Consider the following 17,770-nt stretch of genomic DNA (forward strand, 5'->3'; position numbering starts at 1 on the left):
TGTAAATGCACTTTAAAAGAAGGAACTGATACTAGAATTTGTACCACTGTTTTATTTATACGAAATCAAACGATGTTTATTTATTTAATTGTCCCCCACACATCCTCGCTCGTTCTGACTCCCCAAAAGCATCACAGCTTAAACTTGGTAGTTAAACAGCACACCGAGTCTCGCACAAAACCCTCACTAACAGCTGAGGTAACTTTTTTTTTTTTTTTTTTTTTTTTACTTTTACAACCTGCCCAAGTCATAATAAAGACGACCTGAAATCAAAGCTGATCTTTGTTTTATTGCTCGCTCACGGCCTCTGTAATCAGTCTGTAATTTTCCACCCAACAGCAGCCAAACTCCCAGCCTCCTCTTCCTTCAAACGAGCAGTGAAGAATCACAGGCATGACAATTAAAAGAAGGAAATAAAAAAAATACAAAAATAAAACAACACCTTGACGTTGAGCACAAACTTTTGCAACCGGCCAGACTTCACGTCTGTGATGAAATTTTTATCCCGTTCCTAAGTTTCTGTCTCGTCGGCTAGCACAGGTTTTCACAGGTTCTAGGGTGACCTTGGTCTAACATCTCCATGTTTTTCCTACACACCCAAATGCCACTTCTTTTGGCAAAGTCACACTGTAGAAGAAAAATGGTGGAATTTTGATTTGTCCTCAATAAACGAAGAGCAAGTGCAATCCTGCCTGAGAGCATTCTACCAGATGAGATCGAACACAATCGTTACTTTTGGGGGACGTCATCGAGATGCTACCCTGCGCACAGCTGAGGATCAACAGCTCTGTAAATAAAGTCCTTACACTCCTAAGTAGTTCTGTTGTAGATATGTAGGTTATGAGGAACGTGGATTTTGTTAGACTCTGTAAATGTTGCTCCTTTTTCCTGCTGTGTTCATTTCCTGTTTTTTGGGGATTCAACTACAGGCCAACGCCATGCTGGTGAAGGAGGTGGACATCGAGAAGGTCTCGTCATTCGATCAGCCCTACGTTAGCGCCATTAAGATGCTGTGGTCAGATCCAGGCATCCAGGAAGCCTACGACCGCCGCCGAGAGTACCAGCTCTCCGATTCCACTAAATAGTGAGTTTACACGCACTTTCCAGACACGTGAGCTCCAGCGTTAAAGCTATACAAAAGAGTTTTCTGTAATAATTAATGTGTATGAATGAGAAAGTGAAACTGATGACTAATAGAAGTAAACTGATGGTTCTTGAGTAGGTTTTAAACTCTCTGAACTCCATCTGATCTTACGTAAAGGTTCAGTGAAAAGCCTCTGTTCATTATCGGAGCGCTCGGGGGCACAGCGTCTGAATGTAGCATTGATTTAGCAAAGTAGGATGTAAACGGGTTCAATGAATTCATGAGCTTGCACCAACCGTGATGCTCAGGCACAGTCCTGGGTCATAAACCTTTGTCTCAGTACAGAATTCCAGAGCAGCACGAAAGACTAAAGACAAAACGGCGCCCCCTGCCTGAGTAAGTGTGTATTACATGCCATGTGACAGAAACTTCCAGGATTCTTGCTGCTTGGGAACAAAAATAATAAGAATACAATCTTAAATACAGCAGTCTTGATTGGCTGCCCACACGTTTATCTACATTGCAGAGTTCCTCGCTGAAGGAAGTTCACACAATGCTGTCGTTACAAGTTATCAGTTTCATCTGAAGCGGTTAGTGACGCGTGAACAAGATCGCGGTCGTTTGTAAACAGGCTAGGTTAAAAAGTCAGCTGTAGTTATTTTTTTAAAAAAAGTACATGCGTCAACAGCAGGAAAGCGTAGTTCACATCCAGCTTTATGATCGTTTCACTCCGACAGATTATGCTATCAGTGCAGACGCACATGACAGCTGTCGTGGTGTTGTTTATTCACGAAACGCGCGTGCTTTATGATCATTTCTCTCCAATTGAAGATGAAGCATGATCATTGATGTATACTAGACACTGTTGTTTTTTTTTTTTTTTTTTAATAATTATAATACTTGAGCAGAGATTCCAAAACATTTCGGTCTCCATTCATATTCAGCTCGTTAATGAATATGACATAAAATCATTTATATGTACGATGATGTAAATACATCTTCCCGACAACGTATTCATCAGAACTCGACAGACATGGCCTCAGGATCACCTTAGCTGCTGTCAGTTACTTCATGATAAATGCACGAACTGATATATTAAGAAAATAATGTAGTTATGCTAGAGATGCAGCGCATTCAATACGAATGAAATGAAGCTCAGTTGACTTGCATGGTCCAGTCAGGGGTGGAGTTTGCAGGGGGTTGAAAGAGAGGTAGCCCACCAATAATCATAACTAACAATCAGAACCCCGAACCCAGTATTCATATGATTAACAGAAGTATACACCGATCAGCCATAACATTATGAGCAGTGCCAGGTGAAGTGAATAGCACTGATGAGCTCCTCATCATGGCACCTGTTAGTGGGTGGGATATATTAGGCAGCAAGTGAACATTTTGTCCTCAAAGTTAGAAGCAGGAAAAATGGACAAGCGTAAGGATTTGAGCGAGTTTGACGAGGGCCAAATTGTGATGGCTAGACGACTGGATCAGAGCATCTCCAAAACTGCAGCTCTTGTGGGGTGTTCCCCGTCTGCAGTGGTCAGTATCTATCAAAAGTGGACCAAGTGGTGAACCGGTGACACAATATTAGGCAGGTGGTCATAATGTTATGCCTGGTCGGTGTATGTAGGAGCTATTGATTTTGTAGCATTATTGAGAATATGGATAGACAGATGATTGGATATTTGGATGGATGGATGTTTGTTGGATGGATGGATGAATGAATGGATTCATTTTTTTTTTAGTTATTTTTTTTTAGTTAATTTTTTTTATTTAATTAAAACTTTTCCTATTCACACTTCAACCCACAATGTTCAAATCAAAACGATGTCCTTGGGCCCAGTGAAATGAAGGAAATGCAGTATTAAAGTTTATTCAGGTGTGTGTGTGTGTGTGTGTGTGTGTGTGTGTGTGTGTGTGAGTGTTTGTTGGTTTTGCCACATACATTTACCTATGTACCTTTCATCCTGCAGCTATATAAATGTTCTTGAGACCTGGGTTCCACCTCCAAAGTACCCTTTTGACCTGGAGAATGTCCTCACCAACACTGTTACAGCATTGAACCCACACTCACACATACACACACTCTTATACACACACACACACACACACACACACGCGTCTCAAGGCTACTAACAATTGTCGGTCTCCACACTGCTGTCTGGATCTGGTTCTAAAGATTGTATGGTTTATAGCCTCAATAAGTTTATTGATTGAATTTCCAGACAGTTTTTGTCAGAGAATTTTACAGCAGCGTTTCAGCAGCGTTAGATTACAAAAAAGTAGTAAAGGTACTTGTCTGGATTATTATTATTATCACGTAACTAGATGCAGGTTCAACAAGCATTTAAAGAAAAACTTTTACTTCCGGCCTGAAGTGTAAACCTTAGATTGTCATATGATGTGTCCAAATAGTCCAGTCATGTATTCCATAAAACTGCTAGGATACGATCCAAATGGCAGCAATACGATTCAGTATATACCATAACACTGAATCTGCTGTACCAGTGAACAGTTTCTAACTTCAACAATGTAGAGTTCATCTTAAAACTCGAGTTTCTAGAGAATTTCCTGGTGTCCTTTTTGAATCTGGTTCCTCTCTATGTTTCTTCCTCATGTTTTTCCCCCTAACCATAGGAGTACATTCATTAAGGTATCATTTCTATCCTGTCTCTCTAAAATGTTAAACGCATTTTAGAAATAAAATTGTATTGAAATTGAATAAGATCATAAAGCAGTGATTTATAAAATCATGAATTCATTTTTAGTATCTTACAATCGAACTGTGTACAGAGACCTGGAGGAAGCCTAGAGTTAATTATTCAACAATAATGAGGAGAAGGGCTAATTTGAGTAACAGGAAGAAGGCTCTTATCTAGTGAAACGATCGGTCATTTTCTTAGAAACATAAAAAATTGTATATTTCTTAACCACAAAAGCTGGTCTAGCACTAGCTCTGGGATGCACATCCGTGACGTTACGTACTACGCAATCACGTCGGAAGGTCACGCGTGACAGGTGGAACTACAGACCCGGTGTTTACTAGTGTGGGAAAGGAGGACCGCTACCTAAACACTGGGTCTGTAGTTCCACCTACGTCACACGTGACCTTCCGACGTGATTACACAGTACGTACATTTAAACTGCATTTTGGAAGTTCAAACTCACGGGCACCATTGAAGTCCACTATATGGAGAAAAATCCTGAAATGTTTTCCTTGAAAAACATCTAACTAAAGAAAGAAACACATGGATGATAAGGGGGTGAGGAAATTATTTGTAGATTTTTGTTCTGGAAGTAAACTTCTCCTTTAAATCCAAAATTCAATCCAAAACATCCCATCATTACACCCCTATTTTTGACGTAATTTTTCATGATTCCAAGATGATCTCATCATAGCTCACATTTCCACACCCTGTGGATCTTCAGCTCAGTGTAATGGACCGTCTCAGGACAGATGCTTTCAGCACCGGACTCCTCAACTCCTCGCTGGTGAAGCAGTCACAGCTGATTGTTCTGTAAATGCTCTTCACGATATTCCTCTGTTTCTCTCCTCTCCCGTTCACAGCTATCTGTCCGATCTGGACCGCATCGCTGAGCCATGCTATCTGCCCACCCAGCAGGACGTGCTCAGGGTCCGAATCCCAACCACGGGCATCATCGAGTACCCTTTCGACTTGCAAAGCATCATTTTCAGGTAGAAGACTTTTTTACTTTATTTTTTTATTTATTTAAAATCACGCTCTACTTCATCGATGTCTGTGATTTAGTGACCTAAAAAGATCAAACTGAACCCCAACATCAATCAACAGCTTTCCTTGCTGCAGATCTATTGATTTTTTTTTTATTTTATTTTTTTTATTTATTTATTTATTTATTTATCCCCCCCCCCCCACCCCACATCGAGCTGCAAAAACCTGCAAACCTTGTCTGGTGAAAGAAATATGGCTTCCCAAGAAATTTTATTTTATTTATTATTTTATAAATCAGATGAACGTTATACATTTCTGTCAGCATGCACGCTCAAAATGTAAAACAAGAAACCTAGAGGTCCGAATGAGAACCGTCCAGTCGCCTGCTTTTAAAACTTTGAATCGTCTTGTAGGTCATCCGTTCATAAAACCGTCTCCTCTTCCTCCTTCTCTCTCGCTCTCCGTGTCCGTTCTGAAGTTTAGCAGCTTGTCCTACATTACGGAGTGTGTGTGTGTGTGTGTGTGTTTGGAAGTAGGTCAGCGAGCCCCTGGCTGAAGGAAATGAGGACGGCCGATGTGAAGGAGTTTTATTTTAGGCAGGCGCTCCTAGAGGGCCTCATTTATCAAAGGCCCCTCTGTGGGCTGCTGGCTCAGGACTGGAGCGGTGGAGCTGCACGGGGGCGCTGTTCACCCCAAAACCTGCCATTTAGCCCTCGGCGCTCGTCCGTCTCTCTCTCTCTCTCTCTCTCTCTCTCTCTCTCCCTCTCTCTCTGCTCTATCTGTACACATAGTTTAGGTGAGCGCTTTTTGGATCTCGTTGGATCAGAGAAGCTAAACAAATAGGGACTAATTCATTTCTGCTAGAAGAGATTATGTAGGTTAAGTGACACTCGAGATCACACCGACACCCACGGTATTCACTGACGCAGTCTACAGCATAGCATTAGCGTCTCACCGGTTCGAGAGATTTTAATCAGAACATCTACTCCGTGATGAAACTGCGTCCACACAGGATGAGAACGCAGGAGCACTTTATGCATTAGCCAGGTCATTTCTAATTATATTTATTAGGAGGCATGAATCATCCTCTTTCCAGTGATGAGATACACGTCTCACTGTGTGCAGTAGATATGATATGATATGATATGATATAAACAAGTAAACGATTTATTACACTTCGTGTTACTACTGATATTACACAACACACTCTGTACAGTAAAAGTCTTTAAGACAGACGAGTTCACATGTTACAGATTCTCTGTAGTGTAACCAGCTGAGGGGATTTTGCCCTTTTTGGTCTCATTAATATCCAGAAAAATATAGACTGTTCCAGATAGAAGTGACAAACTGATAACTGATAAAATTAAAGATGTGTACTGAAAAAAAATCTCTCTCTCTCTCTCTGTCTGTGTGTGTCTCTGCATCCTGCATCTCTCTCTCTCTGTCACTGTATCTCTCTGTCTCTCTCTCTTTGTCACTGTATCTCTCTCTCTGTCTCTCTCCCTTTCTCTCTTTGTCTCTGCCTGCCTTTCTTTTTGTCTCTCTCTCTCTCTCTCTCTCTTTGTCACTGTATCTCTCTCTCTGTATCCCTCTCTCTCTCACTTTCTCTCTGTAGGTCTTTCTCTCTGTCTCTCTTTCACTCTTTGTCTTTCTCTCTCGCTCTCTCTGTCTCTCTCTCTCTCTGTCTCCCTCCCTTTCTCTCTTTGTCTCTGCCTGCCTTTCTTTTTGTCTCTCTCTCTCTCTTTGTCACTGTATCTCTCTCTCTGTATCCCTCTCTCTCTCACTTTCTCTCTGTAGGTCTTTCTCTCTGTCTCTCTTTCACTCTTTGTCTTTCTCTCTCGCTCTCTCTGTCTCTCTTGCTCTCTGTATGTCTCTGCCTCACTCTCTCTGTCTCTGTATATCTTTCTTTTTCTGTCAGTCTCTTTTTGTTCCTCTTTCTCACTGTCTCTGTCTCTCTGTCTCTTTCACTCTCTTTTTGTCTTACTGTCTGTCTCTCTTTCTGTCTCTCTCTGTCACTCTTTTTGTCTCACTCTCTTACTCTCTGTCTCTGTCTCACTTTGTCTTACTGTTTCACTCTCTTTTTGTCTCACTCTCTGTCTCACGTTCAGCCTTTCTCCATCACTCTCCTTTTGTCTTACTGTTTCACTCTCTTTTTGTCTCACTCTCTCACTCTCTGTCTCACGTTCAGCCTTTCTCCATCACTCTCCTTTTGTCTTACTGTTTCACTCTCTTTTTGTCTCACTCTCTCACTCTCTGTCTCACGTTCAGCCTTTCTCCATCACTCTCCTTTTGTCTTACTGTTTCACTCTCTTTTTGTCTCACTCTCTCACTCTGTCTCACGTTCAGCCTTTCTCCGTCACTCTCCTTTTGTCTTACTGTTTCACTCTCTTTTTGTCTCACTCTCTGTCTCCCTCAATCACTTTCTTTTTGTCTTACTGTCTCATTCTCTTTTTGTGTGTCTCTCTCTCTCTCTTGTCTCAGTGGCTGTTGTATCTTTAGTGGACATTATAATAGCCCTTTTGATGATGCTATCATGCTAGACAACTGAATGCAGCAAGTAACAAAATCACAGAGGTGTCATTCTGGACAGAACTAAAATTATCCAGCGCCGAGTTTGGTCAAACAGCAGCAGTAATTTGGTCTGTAATTTTCTCAGGGCAGTAGATCTGATCCGGATGAAGATAAAATCACAGAGAAACACCTGCAAATTGTAGAATTATCCCAAATTCACACGTAGACGTAATCTCCGACAGAGAAGACTACATCAAGAGGAAGTTCAAACCCAGGTCCAAGATTAATCCTGTCTGAATAGACCTGTAGTTCCTTCACTGGATCAATGCCTCTAATAGAACAGACAGCATGCTGATGTGAAGAGGAAGTTCAAATTAAGTTCAAATCATCACATCATTACTTTCCTTCTTTTCTCATAATCTCACTTCCTGCCCCCCCCCAAGTCTTCATTCCTGTTCTCCAATTTCAGAGTGCATCCATTCCTTTGTTCTTGCCTTCACGGTTATAATTGTTAGATTTTTTTTTAGATTGTCACTTCTACTCAAGTTTGTTCCTCGTATTATTTCATTTCTTTTCCTAACTAGAGCTGTGCTGCTTCAGGTTCCTCCATGTGCTCTGATATAAAACACTCATCAGTACCAAGAGACCAGGCATGTGCAGGCAACTTTACAGAATACAGATGTTAAAGATGATTTTTAAAATCTGGCAGAAACACACATACACACACACACACATGTGCATGGTGCATGTAACACTGAGAAACATGGGCTCGTAGGAACATAGAGATGCACCATCTTATTTCTTCTGTATTATTATTTATTCTAATCAGTTTATAATGGTTAAAGTTGTCAATTAATGAAGCTTTTATTGTCATATCAACGATATATATAGCTGATGCAGTACACAGTGAAATGAAACAGTGTTTCTCCAGGACCCTGGTGCTACAGAAAGCAACACAGAGCTACACTGACCATTCATTTATCCATCTATTTCTCCATCCACACAAACATCTATCCAATCATCTGTCCATCCATATTCTCAATAATGCTACAAAATAAATAAATGGCTCACACTGACCAGGCATAACATTATGACCACCTGCCTAATATTGTGCCTGTCCCCCTTTTGCTGACGAAACAGCCCTGACCCGTCATGCACTGTGTATTCTGACACCCTTCTATCAGAACCAGCATTAACTTCTTCAGAAATTTGAACAACAGTGTTGGATCGGATCACACGAACCAGCCTTCGCTCCCCACGTGCATCACTGAGACTTGGCCGCCCATGACCCTGTCACCGGTTCACCACTGTTCCTTCCTTGGATCACTTTTGATAGATACGTACCACTGCAGACCGGGAACACCTCACAAGAGCTGCAGTTTTAGAGATGCTCTGATCCACAATTTGGCCCTTCGTCAAACTCGCCCAAATCCTTACGCTTGTCCATTTTTCCTGCTTCTAACACATCAACTTTGAGGACAAAATGTTCACTTGCTGCCTAATATATCCCACCCACTAACAGGTGCCATGACGAGGAGATCATCAGTGTTATTCACGTCACCTGTCAGTGTTCATAATGTTATGCCTGATCGGTGTACATAACAACACAGAGCTAAGGACTGAAAGTAAGTTGTCCTAGCTACATAAAGTGCATTGTGTGCAGCCTAGTGCAAACAGACAATACAGGACAGATGCACAAAATAGCAATGACCAGTATTCATTCTGTATGTTATACAGTACAGTGTGCAGAATAGGAGAACTGTAAACATAGAGGGTTCCTGTAAACATATCCACTTCTGTATAGCAGCAGTTTGAAAGACAAGTGTAGATTTTGTCACCTGTAACTAGAAGTAATCATGCTTATGGTGGTCATTTTAAGCCTGTTGTTATTATTATCCTTCCTGCTCTCAGAATGGTGGATGTTGGTGGGCAGAGGTCTGAGCGCAGGAAGTGGATCCACTGCTTCGAGAACGTCACGTCCATCATGTTCCTGGTGGCTCTGAGCGAGTACGACCAGGTGCTGGTGGAGTCCGACAACGAGGTGAGACACGCGTAGCTTAGTACATAACAGTTTGTGTAGATTTAAATAATCTAATTTATGTTGCTTTAGTGCTGAATGCATTTGACCAAACCGCTGTAGTGTTCAGAAGTACAGAGCAAACATGAAGCCAACACAGTAATGTCAACATTGCCAGCTAAGTAATAAGTGACTTACACTGGTTGTAGTGGTTACAGTTTCAACAACTGCGTTAACTTTTCAGCAAATGCTTATACATGGCTTGTTTCTTCTGCCACTGTCACTCCTGGTTACTGAAGATTAAGACATCCATGATGTCGGACACTGTCGTATAAAGCACTATAAAACTTGTATCCTATTCCATTATAGTCCTAGAGGCATGATTCACTGCCATACATAACAATGAGTAATCATTTATATACAGTATACAGAGCAGCGTGTTGGCACAGGAAGTGCTTTCTGAATGTCGGCAAGCAGTGATTGCAGTGTTTACTTTTGAATCCTCTTAAAATAAAGGTTCTTTGTCAGGGTTTTAATCGCTGATCATTGACTATAAAGCTGTCAGTACTAATGAGCCATCCCTTTCTTCTCAGAATCGTATGGAGGAGAGTAAAGCGCTTTTCAGGACGATAATCACATATCCGTGGTTCCAGAACTCCTCGGTCATCCTCTTCCTCAATAAGAAGGACCTCCTGGAGGAGAAGATTTCCTACTCCCACCTGGTCGACTACTTCCCAGAGTTTGATGGTACAGAATAATTGGAAATTGTATTATTAAGTTACAAAAGAAGTGCACCAATAGCCAACATACAGCATGCGAACTTCATTGAACATTTATCGCATTACATTTAAATCTTTTTTCTTTCATAAATATCAGGGATTCTATTTATGTATGTTCTTGTATCTACAGTATGCCTTCTAAGGTGGTGGCTTAGTGGTTAACACATTTGCCTCCCATGTCTGGGGTTCAGGGTTTGATTCCCACCTCTGCCCTGTGTTTGAGTTTGCATGTTTTCCACATGCTTTAGGGGTTTCCTCGAAGTACTCTGGTCTCCTCTCCTAAAGACCTGTAGGCTGATTGGCTTCTCTAAATGATCTGATGTGTGTGATTGTGCCCTGTTATGGCTTGGCACCTTGGCCAGGGGTGTCCCCCATCTTTTGACCGGTTACTGAGATTATCCTGTGTGGGATAAGCAGTACAGTAGATAGATGGGTTTCTAAAATTGAGTGATCTGAAATGAGCATCGAATAGGGTGAAGTTACACCGATCAGGTATAAAATTATGACCACCTGTCTAATATTGTGTTGGTCCCCGTTTTGCTACCAAAACAGCCCTGACCTGACGAGACATGGACTCCACTAGATCCTTAAAGGTGTGCATCTGTGGTATCTGGCACTATGACGTTAGCAGCAGATCCTTTAAGTCCTGTAAGTTGCAAGGTGGGGCCTCCATGGATCGGACTTGTCTGTCCAGCACGTCCCACAGACACTCGATTGGACTGAGATCTGGGGAATTTGGAGGCCAAGTCAACACCTCAAACTCGTTGTTGTGGTCAGCAAACCATTCCTGAACCATTTTTGCCTCGTGGTACGGCGCATTATCCTGCTGAAAGAAGCCACAGTAATAACCTTAAAATAATGTTATGCTTGATCAGTGTATATTTCAGGGAGAGTTCTGGTGTATGTTTTAATCTGTAAACCTTCACACCAATACAAATGGGTCTATTAAAGGTTTAATACAGAATCCTTCGTTATCTGGAAATAAACTGATCACTTATTTTTCTCACTTCATATCTGAAGTTTGTGTTAAAGGGTCACATCAGCTCTTGAGTAGCGCTTTCTTTAACATTCCCGTTCCGGCGTCTTCCTCTTGCAGGGCCTCAGCGGGACGCACAAGCAGCGCGGGAGTTCATCCTGAAGATGTTTGTGGATCTGAACCCCGACAGCGACAAGATCATCTACTCGCACTTCACCTGCGCCACAGACACGGAGAACATCCGCTTCGTCTTCGCCGCCGTGAAGGACACCATCCTGCAGCTCAACCTCAAAGAGTACAACCTGGTGTAGGCTGCCATCGCCGGAGACTGCTCTCATACTTCAGCACAGAACAGACACACACACACGACACACACAACACACTAAATTACCAACGGTCCACTTTGTTTTCCAGCCTCCTGTTTTTGTTTTTCGTCCAGCAATTTGAGGGTGTTCCAGATCTTTCCTGCTTTTATCTTCTGTCCGTTTTGCCAAAGCCTGTCCACTTTCTCTCGTCGGCAGCTCGTGTCCAAGCTCTCCCTTCCTTCTATCCCTCCCTCCCTCCCTCCCTCCCTCTTTTTCCATTGTTGGACCGTTGAGAATTTTTTCAGATCAGATTTGATGACCGGGGCGGGGTTATAGACACAGACTTCTCGTTCTCATTCTCGTTAAATATATATACATGTTTGAAAACGTCAGAAAGGGCAGAATCGATCAGACGATATCGCATTTATCGACAGCGACGCTCGCGGAAACTGGAATTCGACATCTCTCACTTCTCCTTCTGCTTCTCCATTCACATCTCCATTCTGCCCGCCTGCCTGCCTCGATGGATGGATGGATCTTTTATTTTTTCTTCCTTTTTTCCGGTTCTATCACCCTGCTAGTGAAAAAGGGGGGAAAAAATTTCAAAAAAAGCAAGTCTCACCTTATTCACACCCGGACACAAGGACAAGCGCTGTGGTGCTAGAAGTTCCGAATGGCTCCCTTACATGTTTTCAGAGGAGTCGAGAATCCAAAGGGGTTGTTTTGGGGTTTTTTTTTTTAAGGTGGGTTCGATGGGTGGTGCGAGGCGAGTCTTCACCTCACATCTATGAATGTAAACTTTCTGAGCATTGTAAACAGGGATGGGGGAATGGGGTGGGGGAGGACGTAACACCAGAACGAAGAGGAGGCGAATCGGCGTAACATCGCTCATTTTAACGATAGGTTACTATAGCTACTGCTCTCATCACATGAAGTATGACAGCATCCTCAATCAAAGATGGGTAAGAATCTGAATTATTTTATTTTTTTTTAAGGATTATCTGGATTTATCAGTGTGTAGTACAGATTTTGACTCGGTAGGTATCCACACAGGTTAAGATGCTCCATCACTTCTTTCCTGTATTCATTTTAAGGATTTTTTTTTTCTTCTGCTTGCATTTTTCCCTTATACACACTTTCTCTTTCAAAATCGGTCGCCGGTACCGTACTTTTTGCATGACTAGACTTTTTAAAGAGAAAAACAGCAGCGCACTCAGTAATACTCCAGATTATTCGATATCACCACCAAGCAGTGGCCTGACGCACATGTTCTTTTATTTGTTTACGTTTTTTCTTTCTTTCTTTCTTTCTTTTTAAAACACAGAGACATCTTGTGAAATAAGAATTTGTGGACACGTACGTTCATTTAGCTTTGTTCAGGGTCAGGAGCTAGTGTGAAGCGAAGTGAAAAGTGTATGGGGGGGGCAGGAAGTCGCAAGTTCATTGATTGTGTATATTTATATTTGTAAATACGTATACACTTTATTGCTTATGTAAAAAAAAAAAAATAAAAAAAAAAAGTCTGTGGTACAGTATCTTTGGCAAAAAGGAAAAAAAAAATTTACTTCGTAATTGTGTACGGTTTCGGTTGGTTTCTTATGAATTATGATATTATTGATACTGTGATTTATTTTTATTTTTTATTCCCCCCCCCCTTCTGTCTTTCTTTCTTCACTACGATTATTCCCGAAGACATGCGCATAGCCGTATAAGGAAGCAGTTATGAGCAATAGCGTGAGAAATCTCGAGAAAACCACGAGCACCAGGGTGCGAATGTTCTTATTTTGCAGTATCTAAAGATATGAAAAGGATTTCAAGAAGGGGAATGATCTAAATAAATAAATAGAAGTGTTTATTTATCTAATTTATCGACCAGTTTTGAAGTCGGTGGGGTCTTTTTCTGCTGTACAAAACTTTATTAAATCTATATTAGCTCTTATCACAACTTTTCCTTAAAATTAATTGGCAATTTTTTTCACAGTATGCAGATTTTCTTTTCTTTATTTTTAGTAAATTTCTATGTGATGTTCGAGGAAAGGAATGGGTTTTTAGGACCGATAGATACATCTTAACGTGTACGATTTCTTTTCCGATCTAATCACTTTGCAGCATGTTCTCATCGTACAAAAGGACGAGCTGATAGAAGGATAAAACAGGTCTCCTTTCATATTTTATCATCAAGGGCTAAAAAGAAAATCCTCACATCACACGTGGGCAGGTGAAGAGGCGCCGTGAGAAACGTCTTACATGCTCAAAGGAGCAAGGTGCATCTCATCCCCTCCATTTTAAGTTCGAGTATTTATAAAGCACTTTTAATGCAGCAGGGGTTGACCAAAGTGCAGTACTATTAAAGGCAGCATCATTAGAGACATACAGATAAAAGAATTAAACCCAGTATAATAATGAGTTTATGCTCATTTGAACGTTATAGAATAAATAAAAAATTAAACTAGACTTAAAAGTATTAACAAAAGAGGCAGAGCTAACATGGAGGGAAAGCTGAGAGTCCCAAACTACAAATGATCAGGCATAACATTATGACCTGAAGTGAATAAGACTGATTATCTCTTCATCATGGCACCTGGGAGATATTAGGCAGCAAGTGGACATTTTGTCCTCAAAGTCGATGTGTTAGAAGCAGGAGAAATGGACAAGCGTAAGGATTTGAGAAGGGCTGAATCGTGATGGCTTGGAGATCTGAGCATCTCCAAAACTGCAGGTATCCTTACAGGACCTAATGGATCTGCTGCTAACATCTTGGTGCCAGATACCACAGAACACCTTCAGGGATCTAGTGGAGCCCATGCCTCGACGAGTCAGGGCTGTTTTGGCAGTAATATTAGGCAGGTGGTCATAATGTTATGCCTGATCGGTATATAGAGATATATATATACACACGAGTATAGAAACTCAACACTGTTATTAAAGATGCGGTACCTTGCCTTGTGCATTAATCCTGGCAGTGTTTCTAGAAGTTTCCGAATTCCCTAGTGCTAAATAAATCTAAAGTGAAGCATGGACAGCATCTTCATGTAGCCCTGAATTTCACATGTGTTCAGAACAGTAGCATTTTCCACTTTTTCCACCCCCCCTTGCTTTACTGTTTCTCAATACACTAAAACTTTTCTGCTTTATTCATTTTATGCAAAAGGTCGGTTTATACTTAATTCATTGCTCACCTGCATATTTTTTATGAAGGATTGAAAGCTTTGTGTCATCCGAAAACATCCTTCTGTCCAGTTTAGCGAATTAGACATGCATTTAAAATGGTACAATTTATATCTTCCTGTAAAGCTGCTTTGCGGCAGTGTCCGTTGTTTAAAGGGCCATCCAGATAAAATCGAATCGAATTGAATTCATCCACACCGACATGAGGACCATGTCTCAAGTCCACTTTACCTTCAAAATGTACAAATCTAGAAAAGACAGAAGGCCAGAACGATAAAAAACACGATCCTTCAGTAGATTTGAGGTCTGTACTGTCTGAGAGCTTCTGAGGACGTGAACAAGCAGCAGACATTTTGCGTTCTGGTCAATAATGTACATACATTAAGGAAAGTTTTGCTCTTGCTTTTTTACTTACACACACACACACACACACCTTTTAGCAAATCAGTGTATAAGTCTACAATTCATTTGGAGGTGGTGAAATCTCCATTAGGCAAAGCTGAAATCTGACCTTCCTGAATAAGGAAGAGCTCAATAGTCCAGTATTGGTCATTTAGAAGTAAAAAAAAATTAATAAATAAAACCAGTATTTTAATGAATCTCTCCAGAGTAAGATTACACAAAAACGAATCACCCCGAAAATGTACGAATTATGAATCTGCATCCCTCGTCTTCGTATAGCTATCATACACACTATATCTGTGATTAGTTTCTAAGATTTAACGTCAATACGTGTATTGCAATACAGCCAGAAGTCTCAGGATGACAAAGCTAGGAATATGTATTTGTTGGGGGAGGAATAAAAAAAAACCATTGATTGTAATGGATGGACATGCTTGTCCTATGGAGACTCTTAAGACATGTTAATGGTCTGATTATTTTAAATGCACTTTCTTTTTCATCCTTGTTGTTGTTTTATTTTTCTCCTCCCACTAAAACTTCCAAAGCCCCTTTTTGAAAGAGCAAGTCCAAGTACTTAAGACCTCTGGAATTGATGGAACAGATTCCGTTTGCGATCATCATTAAATGAAAATCAGTGGAAAAGTATTTACTATTTTTTTTAAACTCATCTGCACAGCGTTCTTTAGGAAAATGTCTACCTCGATGAGATATTTTTGGGGCATTTTCAGTGTCACGACGCAAGAAAGCACAAACACAGCACAGTGTATTGTGAAGCAGATTACTGATTAAGAATCTTTCTGGTCTTTTTATTTTATTTTGTCATTTCCTATATATATATATATATATATATATATATATATATATATATATATATATATATATATATATATATATATATATATATAATCCCAAACTCTTAGAATGCAGTATTGGCTAACATCATGCAGTAGTTATTTAGCATTTCTGTATCATCAGAGTGCCTGAGATGAGTTTTTAAGCATGAATCACGGTTTACACCCGGGTATAGAAGGTGAGAAATACATTAGCACAAGAGAAAGTGGTACGGTGTGTGTGTGTGTGTGTGATTCATACGAGTAATTCTCCATGCTGAGGAACAAGTCGGTAATGTTTTATATAGTGACACTACTACTGCAGGCTAGTACTTTAAAATTCTCATCATGGAAGTGGCTTCTATTTTCCTCGCCGTTTTCTAGACGCCATTGAAGTCATTTTTCCCCTCAATCTCTCGGCAAAGATGATGGAGAGTGGCATATCCCCTTTCCTTTTCTTTTTGTTGTTTCCCCCATGACACCGGATGTAAATGTTGTATTATATCATGTGCCAATCCCTTCCATGGACACTGACTTTATATAAAGTGCCAACTGTCTGTCCAAATCCAACGAGGACCGAACCCTGAGACACGACAGTCCCCTTTTTAAAACCCAACTGAAACTATGTGTGTGTATATATATATATATATATATATATATATACATATATATGAGAGAAAAACACAATGAAATTTATTCTAGATTTAAGATTTAAGATAAAACTGCTGTTCTTTTTTGTTTTTTAATAAATTGTCATTTTTAAAATGCATGTGCTCTGTGTTGGGGTTGGAATTTATGGGCTAAGAAAATATTAATATTAATATTAAAGCCCTCAAGGCGAGGGATCATATTGGATATTGATTTACAGCATTCTCGCCATATATTTTTTTGTTTGTTTGTTTTTTTTGTTTTCGTCTTTATTTGTATTGATTCATTTCAACCACTGTTGCCTGAACCTCATTCAAACATGGAAAAGATTTTCATAACCGCCTTCTAAAAAAATCTATTGAAAAAAAAAAAAGTAAAAAAGAAAGTATCTGTTTTAAATTGAAATAAATTTGTTCCTATACTTTGCTGCCTTTTTCCTGTTGTCTTTTGACTTCGTAGCAGTCCTGTGTGATTTTCTTTCCTTGACTTTGATTCATAGGTGAACATTTCTCTTGTTGGCTTTAACACAAATCATCTTTACCATGTGGTGAAAATCATCCGCAGTGAAGCGTGGTGGTGGGAGCATCGTGTTGTAGGGATGCTGCTTTTCTTCATGATGGATGGCGCCAAACATGGTGTAAGACCTGTTCAGCCCCACAATAGAATTTCAGACTAAAAGTTCAAGATGACCATGACCTTAACACACAGTCAAAGCTACACTGGACACTCGAGTGGTTCAAAACCAAGAACTGAGAATCTACTCTTCACCAACAGTCTCCGTCCGGTCTGATGGCGCTCGAGCAAGAAGGATATTAGGATCCAGATGTGCAAAGCTTATCTAGCCATATCTCTGAAGACCTGTAGCTGGAAATGCGGTCAAATGTGCTTCTATCAAGCATGGAGCAAGTGGGTTAATACATTTGGAACCAACTTGTCTGCTTTTTGTTGTTTTACTAATCTTTGTCACCTTCAAAAGTTGTGTTAATCAAATGGTAACAATTCCAGTGATGTCTATTTCCATTCCATTTTGTGATTGTTCTGCCAATCAATAACAAGAGTTTTGAAACTTTTAAAGAAGACTTTTCAAGGTTTAAGGTGTCCCTAATTTGAAATAAATGACTAGAGAATGTTTGAACATAATACATTACACAGTCTTCTATACATAAGAACATGTGATTGTCAGGTGACTCTTGGTTTTTAAACACTGGGTTTTGCTTGTGATGACTTCATTTCAAAAAAGATAAACCAGCATAAAGACCAGAGAGCTGTCTATGGGAGGAAAGCGAACTGTTTTTGAAGCTAATAAAAGAGGGAAAATTGATCAATCATTGTAAAAGCACTAGGCATAGCCAATATAA

At 40.3% G+C, this 17,770-nt stretch overlaps 1 protein-coding gene across 2 annotated transcripts in view; it reads left to right on the plus strand.

The window, feature by feature from the left end:
* The window catches only part of gna11b (guanine nucleotide binding protein (G protein), alpha 11b (Gq class)), a 47,338-nt gene extending 30,505 nt beyond the window's left edge, over positions 1-16,833 (plus strand). For both annotated transcript variants that reach the window (XM_058418369.1, XM_058418370.1), the window contains exons 3-7: positions 930-1,084; positions 4,653-4,781; positions 9,199-9,328; positions 9,898-10,051; positions 11,180-16,833. In XM_058418369.1, coding sequence (XP_058274352.1) covers positions 930-1,084; positions 4,653-4,781; positions 9,199-9,328; positions 9,898-10,051; positions 11,180-11,370 — 759 coding nt within the window. In that variant the 3' untranslated portion in view covers positions 11,371-16,833. The remainder of the gene's footprint in view (positions 1-929; positions 1,085-4,652; positions 4,782-9,198; positions 9,329-9,897; positions 10,052-11,179) is intronic.
* Positions 16,834-17,770: the final 937 nt, after the last annotated feature.

This window comes from Hemibagrus wyckioides, linkage group LG20, assembly GCF_019097595.1.
Source record: "Hemibagrus wyckioides isolate EC202008001 linkage group LG20, SWU_Hwy_1.0, whole genome shotgun sequence".
NCBI lineage: Eukaryota > Metazoa > Chordata > Actinopteri > Siluriformes > Bagridae > Hemibagrus > Hemibagrus wyckioides.